This window comes from Lithobates pipiens, unplaced genomic scaffold (genome assembly GCF_037356315.1).
Source record: "Lithobates pipiens isolate NorthernLeopardFrog02 unplaced genomic scaffold, aLitPip1_a1.2 Scaffold_41, whole genome shotgun sequence".
Classification (NCBI taxonomy): domain Eukaryota; kingdom Metazoa; phylum Chordata; class Amphibia; order Anura; family Ranidae; genus Lithobates; species Lithobates pipiens.
In genome coordinates, this window is record NW_027507861.1 from 5,673,760 (window position 1) to 5,690,230 (window position 16,471).

The 16,471-nt window shown below is 40.0% G+C and overlaps 1 protein-coding gene across 2 annotated transcripts in view; it reads left to right on the forward strand.

Annotated features, from left to right (window-relative positions):
• The window catches only part of LOC143956807 (uncharacterized), a 38,583-nt gene extending 30,764 nt beyond the window's left edge, over positions 1-7,819 (forward strand). Inside the window, exon 2 of one of the 2 annotated variants that reach the window (XM_077466980.1) lies at positions 7,286-7,819. In XM_077466980.1, coding sequence (XP_077323106.1) covers positions 7,286-7,819 — 534 coding nt within the window. The remainder of the gene's footprint in view (positions 1-7,285) is intronic. The other variant, XM_077466981.1, reaches the window with a different exon arrangement.
• The last annotated feature ends 8,652 nt before the right edge of the window (positions 7,820-16,471 follow it).

Here is a 16,471-nt window from a genome sequence, read left to right on the forward strand (position 1 = left end):
TAGAATTTAATAGAATGTAATAAAATACTATAGAAGAAAATGACCTTCTTCTGAAATTATAATTTCAAATAGTATAAATTTGAATTCGAGAATAGATTTGAAAATGACTCAAAACAATGGAAAATAAAATAATATATATTATATCTTATTATAGTCTATTCTTAGTCTATTCTTTTCTATTATTTTATATTCAAATATTTTCTATTCGAATTTGATCCAAATTTTTATGCTACATTACAATTTCAGAAGATAGTTATATATATATATATATATCTATAACCATCTTCCGAAATTCAAATTTCCTATAGAATTAATTAGAATAGAAAATATTTGAATAGAAAAGAATAGACTAGAAAAACAATTGAACAGAATAGTATAAAATATTATGTTTCTATTTATTTTTATTCTATCACTGAGTCCAAGCCTTATTCTTCAAGGGGAAACCCTAACCCCAACCATAACCCTAACCCTAAGCCTAACCCCAACCCCAAGTTGTGTATTGTCCACTTGCAAAATCACCTGCCACAATTTGTGTATTGTCCACTTGCCACATCACCTGCCACATGTTGTGTATTGTCCACTTGCCACGACACCTGCCACAAGTGCCATGGCACCTGCCACGAGTGCCACGTGACCTGCAACGAGTGCCACGTGACCGGCCACAAGTTCCATGTAACCTGTCATGTGACCAAGTTGTGGATTGTCCACCTTCCACGTCACCTGCCACAAGTTGTATACTGTCCACTTGCCACATCACCTGCCACATGTTGTATATTGTCCACTTGCCACGTCACATGCCACAAGTTGTGTATTGTACACTTGCCACATCACCTGCCACATGTTGTATATTGTCCACTTGCCACGTCACGTGCCACAAGTTGTGTATTGTCCACTTGCCACGTCACCTGCCACAAGTTTTGTATTATCCACTTGCCACATCAACTGCCACAAGTTGTTTATTATCCACTTGCCACATCAACTGCCACAAGTTGTGTATTGTCCACTTGCCCCATCAACTGCCACAAGTTGTGTATTGTCCACTTGCCACGACACCTGCCACGAGTGCCACTTGACCGGCCATGAGTGCCGCTTGACCTGCCACGAGTGCCACGTGACCAAGTTGTGGATTGTCCACTTGCCACATCACCTGCCACAAGTTATGGGGTTCCTAGCACCAAGTGACCCCAAGATACGTACCTCGGGGCGACTTACAGCTAGAAAGTGGCCCCAAATTCAGGTCGCAAAATGTCATTCTTTGCTGCAGAAAAGTGCTTGACATTTTGCGACCCGAATTTGGGGCCACATATCTCGGGGCCACTTATAGCTAGAAACCCTAAATTTGGTATGCAAACGCAGTAGAACTAGCACTACAACATCTCCAAATTTGGGGTTTCTAGTGACCCCGAGGTAGGGGGGCCCAAAGTCGGGTCGCAAAATGTCAAGCACTTTTCTGCAGCAGAGAATGACATTTTGCGACCCGAATTTGGGGCCACATATCTTGGGGTCACTTGGTGATAGAAACCCCAATTTTAGTAGTGCTAGTTCTACTGTGTTTGCATACCAAATTTGGGGTTTCTAGCTACAATATACGTGGCCCCAAAGTCGGGTCACAAAATGTCATTATCTTCTGCAGAAAAGTACTTGGCATATTGCCCATATCTCAGGGTCACTTGGTGCTAGGAACCCCACAGGTGGCAGGTGATGTGGCAAGTGGACAATCCACAACTTGGTCATGTGGCACTCGTGGCTGGTCACGTGCCACTCGTGGCAGCTGTTGAGGCAAGTGTACAATACACAACTTGTGGCAGGTGACGTGGCAAGTGGACAATGACATACAGCATATGTACTTGTCTTGCGATCGACATCCGTGACTTCTTCAATCAGGCATGCTGACAACTTCATTGATGTGATAAATATAATGAAATAAGATGTGTGTGTTTTTTGCACTGTACACTGCAAGTATGAGAAGTTGATGTGACAGATGCATATAAGTAACTAACCATCTTCCAACATTTCTAATTCAAATAGAAAAGATTAGAAAAAATATAATTGAATAGAATAAAATAGAAAGAATCTACAACCATCTTCTGAAATTCAAATTTCAAATAGAACAAATTTGAATTTCGAATAGTATGAATTCAAATTTTTAAATTGATTCATTTTAAATTTGGATAGAAAAGATTATAATAAAATAGAAAAAATAGACTAGAAAAATGATAGAACAGAACAGAATATATTATATTTTATTCTGTTCTGTTCTATTGTTTTTCTAGTCTATTCTTTTATATTCTATTAAAATCTTTTCTATTAAAATCAAAATCATTATACACTAAATTCGAATTTCAAAAGATGGTTATATATAAATATATATTTCTTACGAACATTCAAATTTCGTATAGAATGAATTTGAATTTGAATAGAAAAGATTAGAATGGAAATAGAGAATAGAAGAGAAAAAAAAATAGAACAGAATATAATATAGATACTATCTATTTCCTTTTTAATTTCTCTTGCTGATTACTATTTGTTTCCATAAGATCTCCTGCAGACTATTAGCATCTATTTCATTTTTTTTGTAGATCTCCTGCAGACTATTAGTATCTATTTTGTTTTCTCACCAGATCTCCTGCAGACTTTTAGCATCTATTTCTTTTTTAGCAGATCTCCTGTAGACTATTAACAGCCATTTCACTTTTTTATTACAGATCTCCAGCAGATTGCTAGAATCAATTTCATTTTGTTTGCAGATTACTATTTATTTCCATCAGATCTCCTGCAGTACATTAACACCTATTTCATTTTTTGCATATCTCATGCAGACTATTAGCATTTATTGCATTTATGAATGGAGGAATGGTATGAGGAAGAGACAACAAGAGAGACATCATCACCGCTTATATCTCTAAACACAGGGAAATGGCTGCTAATAGTTTACAGGAGATCAGCAAAAATAAATAGATGCTTATAGTCTGCAGATCTGATGAGAAAATGAAATAGATACTAATAGTCTGCAGGTGATATGCAAAAAACATTATATAAATGCTAATAGTCTGCAGGAGATCTGATGGAAATAAATAGTAATCTGCAAAAAAAAGAAATAGATGCTAATAGTCTGCATGAGATCTGCAAAAAGTGAAATATATGTTAATATACTGCAGGAGATCTGATGGAAATAAATAGTAATCTTCAAAAAAAGAAAAATGAAATTGATTCTAAGAGTCTGCAGGAGATCTGCAAAAAAAAAGAAGTGACATGGCTGTTAATAGTCTACAGGAGATCTGCTAAAAAGAAATAGATGCTAATAGTCTGTAGGAGATCTGGTGAGAAAACAAAATAGATAATAATTGTCTGCAGGAGATCTGCAAAAAAAATGAAATGGACGCTAATAGTCTGCAAGAAATCTTATTAAAACAAATAGTAATCAGCAAAAAAAAATCAAAATGAAATAGATAATATCTATATTCTATTCTGTTCTATTGTTTTTCTAGTCTATTCTTTTATATTCTATTAAAATCTTTTCTATTAAAATCTAAATCATTCTATACAAAATTCAAATGTCGAATATATATATATATATATATATATATATATATACATATATATATATATATATATATATATATATATTATAATATAAAAGCATCTTCCGAAAATTCGAATTTTGCATATAATGATTTTGATTTTAATAGAAAAGATTTTAATAGAATATAAAAAAATACACTAGAAAAAGAATAGAAAAAAATATAATATATTCTATTCTGTTTGTTTCTATCTTTTTTCTAGTCTATTTTCTATTTTATTATAATCTTTTCTATCCAAATTTAAAATTAATTAATTAAAAAATTTGAATTCATACTATAAATTCAAAATTTATTCTATTCAAATTCGAATTTCAGAAGATGGTTGTATATTCTTTCTATTTTATTCTATTCCATTATATATTTTTTTCTATTCTGTTCTAATCTTTTCTATTTGAATTAGAAATTTTGGAAGCTGGTTAGTTACTTATATACATCTGTCACATCAACTTCTCATACTTGCAGTGTACAGTGCAAAAAACACACACATCTTATTTCATTATATTTATCACATCAATGAAGTTGTCAACATGCCTGATTGAAGAAGTCACGGATGTCGATCGCAAGACAAGTACATATGCTGTATGTCATTGTCCACTTGCCACGTCACCTGCCACAAGTTGTGTATTGTCCACTTGCCACGTCACCTGCCACCAAGTGACCCCAGATATGGGCAATATGCCAAATACTTTTCTGCAGCATTTTGCAACCCGAATTTGGGGCCACGTATCTCGGGGTTTCTAGCACCAAGTGACCTCGAGATACATGGCCCTAAATATGGGTCGCAAAATATTTTCGAATCCGGTTGAAATAATTTTGAATCCGGTAGAAATATTTTCGAATGCGACTGATTTTTCTAATTCGGTAGAAAACAAAACAAAATCCAAAAACGAATTTAATGAATTTAACGAATATAACTAAATGAAATTAATTAATTAACAAATTAAAACTAAAAAAAAAATGAATTTTTTCCTATTGCACATGTCTAGCATCCTCCCCCCCTCCACTGACACATTTGGCACTTTTTTGAGGGGGGTGGGTACCTGATTTTGGCAGGTACCCGCTCACTTCCAGATCAGATCACCGCAGTCTGAGCTGGAAGTTCATCCCCCTCCCCCCCGCAGTCTTCTGGTACACATCACAGGCCCCAGAAGACTGCAAGACCATTCACAAGGCGCAGAGCGGCTCCCGCATGCGCAGTAGAAAACTGACTGTGAAGGCTGAAAGGCATCACTTCCTGTTACCTTACTTGAGATGCCGGTGCCTTCACCCAAAGACCATTGACAAATTGGTTCAGGTGAGGACATCACTGGATCCCTGGAAAGGTAAGTCTCCTTATATTACCAGCTATAGCTGCTGACTCTTAACCACTTAAAGCAGTTGTATACCCGCTGACTTTTTTTTACACACCTCACCCCGACATCTCACCCGATGCATGCTGAGGGACCTAACATGTTCCCTCGGCGTATCTTCTCGGTATCGGGACTCCAGCGCTGTGAGTGTCTGGAGCCATGATGTAGTCACTCCCATGCACGTGTGGGGGAGATTTCCTCCCGGCAGGGTCTGGCGTCTGCCGGGCTCCCAGCCGAGAATCCCCTGTGCGCATGCGCCACTGCAGTCAGCGGCTCATTATGAAGGGAATATCTCCTAAACCGTACAGGTTTAGGAGATTTTTTTTTTACATACAGGTAAACCTTATTATAGGCTTACCTGTAGGTAAAGGTTCAAATTTAGACTATACAACCACTTTAAGCCCCGGACCATTTTGTTGGTCAAAGACCAGACCACTTTTTGCGATTTGGCACTGCGTCGATTAAACTGACAATTGTGAGGTCCTGCAACATGGCTCCCGAACAAAATTGACGTCCTTTTTGTCCCACTTTCTTTTGGTGGTATTTGATCACCTCTGCGGTTTTTATTTTTTGCACTATAAACAAAAAACGGCAACATTTTTAAAAAAAAAAGCATTATATTTTACGTTTTGCTATAATAAATATCCCCAAAAAATATATAAAAAAAACCTTTTTTTCATCGGTTTAGGCCGATATGTATTCTTTTACATATTTTTGGTTAAAAAATCGAAATAAACGGTCATTTATTGGTTTGCGCAAAAGTTAGAGCGTCTACAAAATAGCGGATAGTTTTATGGCATTTTTATTATTATTATTTTTTTATTAGTAATGGCGGCGATCAGTGATTTTTATAGTTTCTTCAACATTATGGCGGACACATCGGAAAATTTTGACACAGTTTTGGAACCATTGGCAATAATACAGCAATCAGTGCGATTAAAATGGCATTGATTACTGTAAAAATGTCCCTGGTGGTGAAGGGGTTAACACTAGGGGGCAGTGAAGGGGTTAATGCGTTCCTAGTACATGTTCTAACTGAAGGGGAATGGGACTGTGTAGGGAAACTAACAGATCACTGTTTATACTCTGTATGAACAGACGATCTCTCAGTTCACTACTCAGAGAACCGGTAACTGTGTATTTACACACACACAGTTCCGGGTTCTCCATGTGCCCGGAGCGATCGTGGGAGCCCAGAGGTGATTGAGACCGCACTGACATCAGCTCGGGGAACGAGCGGAAGCGTGTGCACACCCCCGGTGGCACGCGAGCACCCCCTAGTGGCCATTTATGGCGCCAACGTACCATAATGGCGATTTGCGCAGCCAAGCCTTTCTGCTGCAGTAGAACTGTGGCAGCTGGTCGGTATGCAGTTCATTTTGTTGTGAAATTGGAGCTCTTCTATAAAGATCTTCAATCTATTTCCTTCAAGATTGATCACCACATACAGAAGGTTTCATTTTGTTGGTTTGAAACGTTGGGAGTTTTCCCATAACACAGTTCAGTTGACCGTATTTTTTTCATTTTTGCTTGTTCTGGGTAGAAATATATTTAACCCTTAGCACTATCAGGGGTCACATGTCTGCACTTTTTCAATATTCTCTATCTACTAATTCAATCATTTGTACTTTCATTCAATGTACCTCACATGTTCCTCAGATATTCACTGATTCAGATCGATCCAAAACATTTAAAATGAAAAGATTTATTAATTGCTCTACAAGCAAAGTGATTTACATGTTGGAATGTCCATGTAGAAAAATCTCCCAGAAAAATATGGCTCCTTTTGCCCGTCATATTACAATAGGCTGAGTGGGAAGCAGTTAATATAAAATGTTAAAAAATAAAGTAATTTTAAAACCCTTTTTTTTTTACAGAATTCTTTTTTTTTTTTTTTTTTTCTGTACAGGTGGACTGAGGAACCAAGTTTTTGGTCATGCTGGTCTTCATCAATAAAACAAAGTCACATTGGAAATGATCCATTTGGGTGTTATAAGTGACTGAAAGTTTTTATTGCAGTTCACTGGAGGATTCACAAAGGATTCAAGACATATCCATGTTCTAAAAGTCATACATATTTTGGAACTTCTTCAACACTGATCCAGCCTCAGAGGACAACAGGAGAGAAGTCATTTCAGTGTTCTGGAAGTGACAATGGCTTTATAGTAAAGTCCATCCCATGTATACATAAGAGGAGTCATTTCAGAAGATATTTCTTGTTTGGAACGCAACAAAGGTTTTACAATGGAGGCAAAACGTATCACACACCAGAAGATTCACAATAAAGAGAAACCATTTCAGTGTTCTGAATGTGATAAAACTTTTACATCAAACTCAAAACTTATTGCACACCAGAGAGTTCACACTGGAGAGAAGCCATATCAGTGTTCTGAATGTGGCAAAGCTTTTACACAAAAATCAAATCTTATTGCACACCAGAGAGTTCACACTGGAGAGAAGCCATATCAGTGTTCTGAATGTGACAAAGCTTTTACACTAAAAGCAAATCTTATCACACACCAGAGAGTTCACACTGAAGAGAAGCCATATCAGTGTTCTGAATGTGGCAAAGCTTTTACACAGAAGTCAGATGTTATCAGACACCAGAGAGTTCACACTGGAGAGAAGTCATATCCGTGTTCTGAGTGTGGCAAAGCTTTTACAACTAAGAAAGACCTTATCACACACCAGAGAGTTCACACTGGAGAGAAGCCATATCAGTGTTCTGAATGTGGCAAAGCTTTTACACAAAAGTCAGATATGATCAAACACCAGAGAGGTCACACTGGAGAGAAGCCATATCAGTGTTCTGAATGTGGCAAAGCTTTTACACGGAAATCAAATCTTAACACACACCAGAGAGTTCACACTGGAGAGAAGCCATTTTAATGCTCTGAATGTGACAAATGTTTACAGTTAATACTGGGATAATCTGCAACCAGAGGATTCACAAGCTTCAGCAGAGAAGCTTGTAGAGAGGAAAATCTGGAAGACGGGGGATATTAAAGGAGTTGCGGGTGTTCCATTAGCTTCATAGCCCCAATGTTATCCCATAAGGTAGGGATGAAGTGAAAAGATAAAATGCTACATTATAAAAACAAAATCTGCAAACTGGAATGAAATGATCGGATGCACTGACTTTTTTTTCCTCATAATTCATATATTTATCTTTTTTATGGAGCTTTAACAGAACATGTAATGCATTTTCATCATTCACTAACTGGGCAATGTTACCAAGTGTTTTCTTCATTGCGAGATCCTGAGCTAATACATGATTGACACTGTCGCAGTACCAGAGACTAGGATGGGTTCAAGTGGCATCTTGCAAAGCCTCTGAAGCCTCATTAAGAGAGTCCATTCCAGGTTCTTCTGACTGTTGATACACCATAAGTCAGGTGTCATGGCTCCAGCTAAGCACACTTTCTCCAAACCTCCCCTCCCATGATAAATGCCCCCTTTCCATATTTTATCTCCTCTCACGGGTGACATTTTTGCAGGCAGGTCTGTGACTAGGACACCATTGAGGGAAAAGTCTCTGGTGAGAAAGCAATCCCCTAAGCTGCCACAGGCCTTCCCACACTGGGTTGCTGCTGTTTATGGGATGTATTTAACAGTATCACTTCAGTTCAGCTGGCTAATTGTATTCCATCTGGTTCTGATGAAAGTCTCGGGGATCTCATCAGGTGTAAAATGGATGTTCTTGTTATCTTCATTCTCTGTTTAGCTATTACTCCTCTCCGTAGACTATTCACACAGCACACCTACAAGAGATCGGGGGCTGAGTGTGAGGTCATATTCCTACCACTTCTGGGGACTGAACTTCCTCCAGCTGGGGTTCACTTTAACCTTTTCACTGCCAGAGCCCTTTTTGCGTTTTTTGCACACATGTTTAAAAAATAATTTTAGCCTTGAAGTTGATGGAAATACCCCAAACATTATATATTTTCTGAAAGCAGACATCCTAAAAAATAAAATAGTGATAGTTTAAATTTTTTATATCACACGATATTACCTCAATGGTCTCGAAAACACAAAATGTCAGTAAAAAAAAACACTAAAGTGAATTTTAGGGAAACAAAATGCAATAAATTACCCACATTTTTGGTAAAATATAAAAAAACAAGGTTTCGCGAAGTAACTAGATACCCAGCTTGCCAAACCTTAAATTATGTGCGCAGTGAAATGGCGACAAACTTCAGTAACCTATATTTTGTATAGGCAACACTTAAAAAAAACTCTATAGATATTAGTTTAGTGTTACAGAGGAGTTCTGGCTCTAGAATTCTTGCTCTGACTCCGGCGTGCGCGGTTATATGTAACGTGTATCACAATCAACGTTTTCACTTGTAGGAACCCCTGAGGCATTTGTTTACATTTGTGTGTGCATATATGTGGAGGTGGGAGCCATGTTTTTTTTTTTGGGGGGGTGGGGGTTATGTGCTTGAGTGTAACTTAATTTTTTTTCTTTCATCACATAGTGGACAGAAAGTCCTGTATGTGATATTTTTTAGGTGACAGGTTCTCTTTAAAGAGATATCTAAGGACTAAAAGACCCCCAATGTCTCCTCTGGGCTCCACTGAATGTTTTGTGATGCAGATCACACTGCAAAACACACCCCGAGAGGCTGACCTGGAAGTGACATCATAAACCTTGCTTTCTGGGTCAAAGCAAGAAGGGGAGGAGAGTGGACGTGTGTCCGTTGTTCTCCCCCCGCCCCCGCACTCGCCATGTTGGTCCTGGGAATGTAAAGGAAGGGATCTGGACAGCCACACTCCAATATAATCACCTTTTATTTAATAAAAAGAGTGGCTGCAGCAACAGGATTGTGTGTTAACCCCCTGCTGTCAGGTCTGTACAATGTGAGGACCTGGCAGTGAAATGGTTCATGACTCTGAATGGACAGATCTCTTTTTGGTGTAAAGTTTTCAAAGAACACTTCTTATCCCTGGAAATGTTATGACGTTGGCATTAAAGTGTAACAAGTTTTTGTTTTGTTTGGTTGGGTTGTTTTGTGGGAATGCTTTGTGTGTTGTGATTTCTTCTTTTGTTGTAAATTGGAAAATGAAATAAAAAAATTTTGATTGAAAAAAAAAGTGTAACTATGGGCAGATCAATAATTACATAAATGGTGCAATCTGTCATTAGCATAGGAGATTTTGTTTTTCTGAGTTTCCTCTTGTAACATTTTTATTACCTGTTGATCCTCCCAGTAGATCTGTTTTCCTTTTACTTCCTGTAGAAAACCCAAGCTATTTGGCAAAATTTCCAGTTGGACGTGGTTGGAAAAGACCATATAACACTGTTAGGGGTGCTTACAACTGTCAGTTTTCTTTAATATGGTGGTTTAAACCTTAGAAACTTGTTGCTGTAACTGCTTTATAAGCATTATCTGAAGTTGGACTTTACTTGTTGTGTGTATTACTTATAATCTAACTAAGACTTCCCTGTACAGGGTGATAACACTGCTGTGTAATGTTACTGCAGAATGATGAGGGTTGTCATCCTGTTACAGAAGGTGGGTAAATAACAGATCTACAGACAGGATAAAAGGTGATAAAACGATGTTGCGGAGGGAACTCTGGGAATTCTAATGACAGATTACATTACACATTAAGTTAGAAGACTTCCTGCTGTTGGTCTTATGTTTGAATTGTCTTCTGATATTTACTGTCCTGCTGTAATAGGTGTAAATTATTGCCCACATGTTTCCTGTAGTAGTGGGAACTACAAACTCATATTAAGAATATTAGGAGGGGTACCTACCCAAGGGGGTCACCTTTTGGATTTGGGGAAACATTTCACATGTTTTTTTAAATTCCATGAATGATACTGACAAGGGGAGTATCACTTACTTCACCAACAATAAGAGAGCCAATCACAGGCCAGTAACATTTCATGGTTTCTCAATGTAATTGCAGAATGTTTAATCCCCATTGGTCCAATGGATTCCTAGTCCTTCCAGATAACATTTCCTTCTTGTGTAGAAGGAGCCCCCTAAAATGTCTTCCCTTCAATCCCACCCATAGCTGCACTTTAGGTGATGTTGCCCCCCCCATATCTGTAAGGGAAAGCCTCAATTTCTCCCAATACTCCCCTGACCTTCCAGTGAGAAGAAAAATTTTCTCTGGACTGGATATGTTTTATTCAGTGAGCCCTTCATAGATGGGATGGGGAGTCTAAGTCATCTAAGATAAGTAAGATGAACCCGTGTACTGGACTCATGGATCAGATAACCAATGAGACCATTGATGTTATAGGAGAGCTGACAGCAGAAGTGTCTCCATCACCTAAGGTGGTGTCACAGAACTGCATGGCTGCTGACTATCTCTCGAAATCTCAAGGTGGAGTCTACAAACGGGTGTCACATAGAGAGTGTTGTACATTTATTTTATATCATGAGTAGGGATGAGCCCGATGTTCGAGCCTAACGTAAGTTCGACGGGAACATCGGGCGTTTGCCTGTTCGCCAAACAGTGAACATTATGCAGTGTTCGTGGCAAATTAGAAAACCGTGGAACGCTGTTAAAGTCTATGGAACACTAAAAGGAGCACTTTAAAGGCTTATATGCAAGTTATTAGAAAAATGCCACAGCAAAATTACCTTTCTAAAGGAAAAAAAGTCATTTAAAACTGATTGTGGCTGTAATGAATTGTTGGGTCTCAGCAATATAGGTAAAAATCATTGAAAAATGTGGAGGTCTCCCAAAATCCATACCAGGCCCTTTATGTCTGGTATGGAATTTAAGGGGAACCCTGTGCCAAAATTAAATAAAATGGCACAGCCCACCCCCAAAATCCATACCAGACCCATAAACACTGTCCATTTGGAAAAGATCTGCTCTCCATCCTGGGATCTGGGGGGGGGAGAGAGCGCATGGAAGGGGAGCGGACCGGAGAAGCTTGAAGAAGGGGGGGACTGGAGGAGCATGCGATTTGCATGTCAAATCAGCGGCAATTGCTGTCAATGTCACCGCCCTAATTGGTGTGAAGTCGCATCTTTCAAAAAGTAGTTTCTGTACTATTTTTTGAGATTTCGGGCTGTGATTTACATTGACGTCTGTGGAGAAAACCACACAGATGTCTCTGAAATTGCGGCCAAAATTGGGACATGTGGGAGGGAAATCGTTCAGCTGAACCCGCATGGCTTCATTCCCGCAGCTCAGAGTGAACCGGGCCTAATGGTCAGTTTCTCCCCTAATTACTACAATTGGACAATTATCTTAATAATCATAAAGTGCTATATATACTCAAGTATAGGCCGACCCAAATATAAGCCGGAGGAAACCTAATTTTACCATAAAAAAAGGGAAAACGTATTGACTCGAGTATATACCTAGGGTGGGAAAATGCAGCAGCTACTGGGTAAACGATGCCCATTTTCAGTCTCACTGTGCCCATCTGCAGCCTCACTGTGCCCATTTGCAGCCTCACTGTATCCATATTACTAAAACAGTGGGTGTCGCCCGCTGTGCTATGCAGTCTGTTCGGCGGTCGCCCATTGTAACAAAGCCCCACCTCCACCTCGTCCATGATAGATGGAACACTGATACAGTTTCCCAGCATGGTATAAGTTTTCCTGTATCACGGATGAGGAGGAGAGGAGCTTTGTTACAATGCACAGCCACGAACAGACTGTATTACACAGTGGGAGACACTCGTTCTTTTAGAAATCAAAGGTACAGCTGCTGTACGGCTCACTCAGGTAGAAGCCGAGGGGGGTTCAGCCTAAAAAAATGGGCTGAAAAACTCGGCTTATACTCCAGTCTATAAAGTAAACCTATTTGGCTCCCACACAAATTGAAAATGTATGTATTAACACCACTAAAATGGGAAAAAAAGATGACTTTAACATACACGTGGCTTCAAGCCTCTTTAAGCACGCAAACTATTCACTTTAAAGTGCTTGCAAACCCTTTACAGACCAATTTTACTACAGATAAGTCTATAATAAGTCTTACCTAAAGCTACCCCGGATATCTCCTAAACCTGCACAATTCAGGAGATCTCCCCTGTATCTTCGCGACGTCATTGGCACACACGCACTGAAAAAATGGTCCGTTCATGCCGTTGCTTCAGCTGGCGCACCGTTACCATGAGTGGGAGTGACCTATCACAATGCTGGAGCCTGCGATACCCGGATACAACTCCGGGAGACATGTCGCTGGGCAGACCAGTTTGCCGGGACCGCTGCAGGGACTTCGATCTAAGGTCTAGGGTTAGGGTATTCAGAATGAGTTGGTTTGCTATGCATACCAGCTAATTATGGCTTTGCCTTGCAGATTTTTGTTGTGGATTTGTAACCACTTTAACCACCTCAATCCCGGGCACTTACACCCCCTTCCTGCCCAGGGCATTTTTCAGTTTTCAGCGCTGTCACACTTCAGTGCCATTCAGCATCCATCCAGCAGAGGAAGCCATTGGGTATGAAGGATTTGAGAGACTTTGATGCAGGCTGCACTGAATTCTGGGAAATGTAGTCTGGGAAGAGGGCCTTGCATAAGAATAGAAGAAGTAATGGACTTCAGCTCACAGATATACACTCCTAACAGGAGGAGAAAGGAGCAGTTTTTCTTCAGGGCTTAGAGAGAGAACTTCCTCTTGCTATAAGGGGAGCAGAGTATGAACATCGCTGTTCCTGAGTGCACACTAGGGTTGCTACCTTCTCTTCATGCCAAACCCGAACACTTTAGCGACGCACGGCAATTTTATCTATAGTATACAGTATAGGATTGCAAAAGACCTTAAACACCTTTGGGTGTCTCAGGGAGAGAATAAATGTGGTGCGCTAAACATGCCAAGGCAAACAGTGGGGGTGGCCAAATTGAGTTAACAGATGACAACAGATTTGTGTGCGACTATCTCAGTAACTTGGGGAGCCACAGTTCAATCTGAATAATGTACCCGGGTTTCACGTGGACTGAAACCCAGACACAAATGTTAAAACTTGGACTGTTTGGCTGAATCCAAGAGATAGGTGGCAACCCTACATGGTGCTCCAACCTCCTTGGGTCGCTCTAAAATCCATAGGCTACTCAGTTTATTGGGGCACTCTATACATCATGGGTAAGGATGAGCCGAACACCCCCCCGGTTCGGTTTGCAACAGAACTTTCGAACGGCCCAAAAATTTGTGCGAACTTTAGAACCCCATTGAAGTCTATGGGACTCGAACGTTTCAAATAAAAAGTGCTAATTTTAATGGCTAATATGCAAGATATTGTCCTAAAAAGGGTTTGGGGACCCGGTTCCTGCACCGGCATTTTTTTAAATGGCCATTTTTCCGGGAGCACTTATTTTAATAATGCTTAAAGTGAACAAAAGTGAAATATTCCTTTAAATATAGTGCCTGGGGGTGTCTATAATATGCCTGTGAAGTGACACATGTCTCCTGTGTTTAGAACAGTCCCTGCTCAAAATGACATTTAACGGAAAAAAGTAATTTAAAACTGGTTACTTATCTGGTTTCGGCAAAATGGATGAAAATCATTGAGAAAAATGGCATGGGTAGCCCCCCTGCCCATTACCAGCCCCTTTGGGTCTTGTACAGATATTAAGGGGAAGCCCGTACCCATATTAAAAAAAGGAAAGGTGTGGGGCCCCCAGGCCCTATATACTCAGAACAGTCGTATACAGACGGTGCTAAGAATACAGGGAATGTGCAGGTTTGTTGTGTTAAGTAGAATCTGTGTGTAATTTTGAACTGGTACATTTTTAAAGTGTAGCTCCAGTATAAAAATCTACTTTTAATTTTTTTGGAAAACATAGGAAAGTGTTATAACCCCTGTATGTTTTATTTTTTTGCCATCCGTCTTTTTTCATCTCACTTCCTGTTGTCTCCTTGCATTTTCAAGAAGGAGACGTTTGTAAGTTGAATGTTTGAAAGTAGGAGCCTGCCCTATATGCTCTGCAGAAATGGGGGCCTAAGGTGTTGGTGTTGCCAAAACATTGTAAGCCCTCAAAGTGACTCTTGGTGGGCACTGGAGCGCCCTGCTGTGAACGATTATAGTAAGAATTGTAATTACATGCCATTGTTGAACAGTGGTAGAAAAATTGGGCCATTGGTGGTTGTGGTGGTTCTGGTGCCACAACACTATAAGTCCTCACAGTTACTCTTGGTGGGCACAGTAAAGGGCCTTGCAGTGAAATATTATATCAAGAATTGTAATTACATGCCCCTGTTAAACAGGGGCTGAAAAATTGGGCCTTAGGCACTGGTGCTGTTGCCACGACACTGCAACCTCTCCCAGATACTCTAGTTGGAGTGCAATAATGATCGCTGCTGCAAAGCATTGCATCAAAAATTGTAATAACACACTCCTGTTAAATAGGGGCTGAAAAATTGGGCCTTAGGCACTGGTGCTGGTGACATGACACTGCAACATCTCCTATATACTATAGTTGGAGTGCAGGAATGAGCCCTGCCGCAAAGCATTGCATCAAACATTTTAATTACACACTCCTGATAAACAATGACTGAAAAATTGGATCTTAGGCACTGGTGCTGGTGCCATGACACTGCAACTTCTCCCATATACTCTAGTTGGAGTGCAGGAATGAGCCCTACTGCATAGCATTGCATAAAAAAATTGTATTACATGCCCCTGTTAAACAGGGGCTTAAAAATAGGGCCTTAGGCACTGCTTGCTGGTACCACGACACTGCAACTTCTCCCATATACTCTAGTTGGAGTGCAGGAATGAGCCCTGCTGCAAAGCATTGCATGAAAAATTGTATTACATGCCTCTGTTAAACAGTGGCTGAAAAATTGGGCCTTAGGCACTGGTGCTGGTGCCATGACACTGCAACCTCTCCCATATACTCTATTTGGAGTGCAGGAATGAGTCCTGCTGCAAAGCAATGCATGAAAAATTGTATTACATGCCTCTGTTAAAAAGTGGCTGAAAAATTGGGCCTTAGGCACTGGTGCTGGTGCCACTACATTGCAACTTCTCCCATATACTCTAGTTGGAGTGCAGGAATGAGCCCTGCTGCAAAACCTTGCATTAAAAGTTGTATTACATGTCCCTTTTAAACAGGGGTTTAAAAATAAGGCCTTAGACACTGCTTGCTGGTGTCACAATACTGTAACCTCTTCCAGATACTCTAGTTGGAGTGCAGGAATGAGCCGGACTGCTAAACATTGTATCAAAAATTGTAATTACACCCCCTGTTAAACAGTGGCTAAAAAACTGGTGCCACGACACTGCAGCTTCTCCCATATACTCTAGTTGGAGTGCAGGAATGAGCCCTGCTGCAAAGCATTGCATCAAAAATTGTATTACATGCCCCTGTTAAACAGGGACTGAAAAATTGGGCATTAGGCACTGGTGCTGGTGTCATGAAACTGCAACCTCTCCCAGAAACTCTAGTTGGAGTGCAGTAATGATCCCTGCTGCAAAGCATTGCATCAAAATTGTAATTACACACCCCTGTTAAACAGTGGCTGAAAAATTGGGCCTTAGGCACTGGTGCTGGTGCCATGACACTGCAACCTCTCCCATATACTCTAGTTGGAGTGCAGGAATGAGCCCTGCTGCAAAG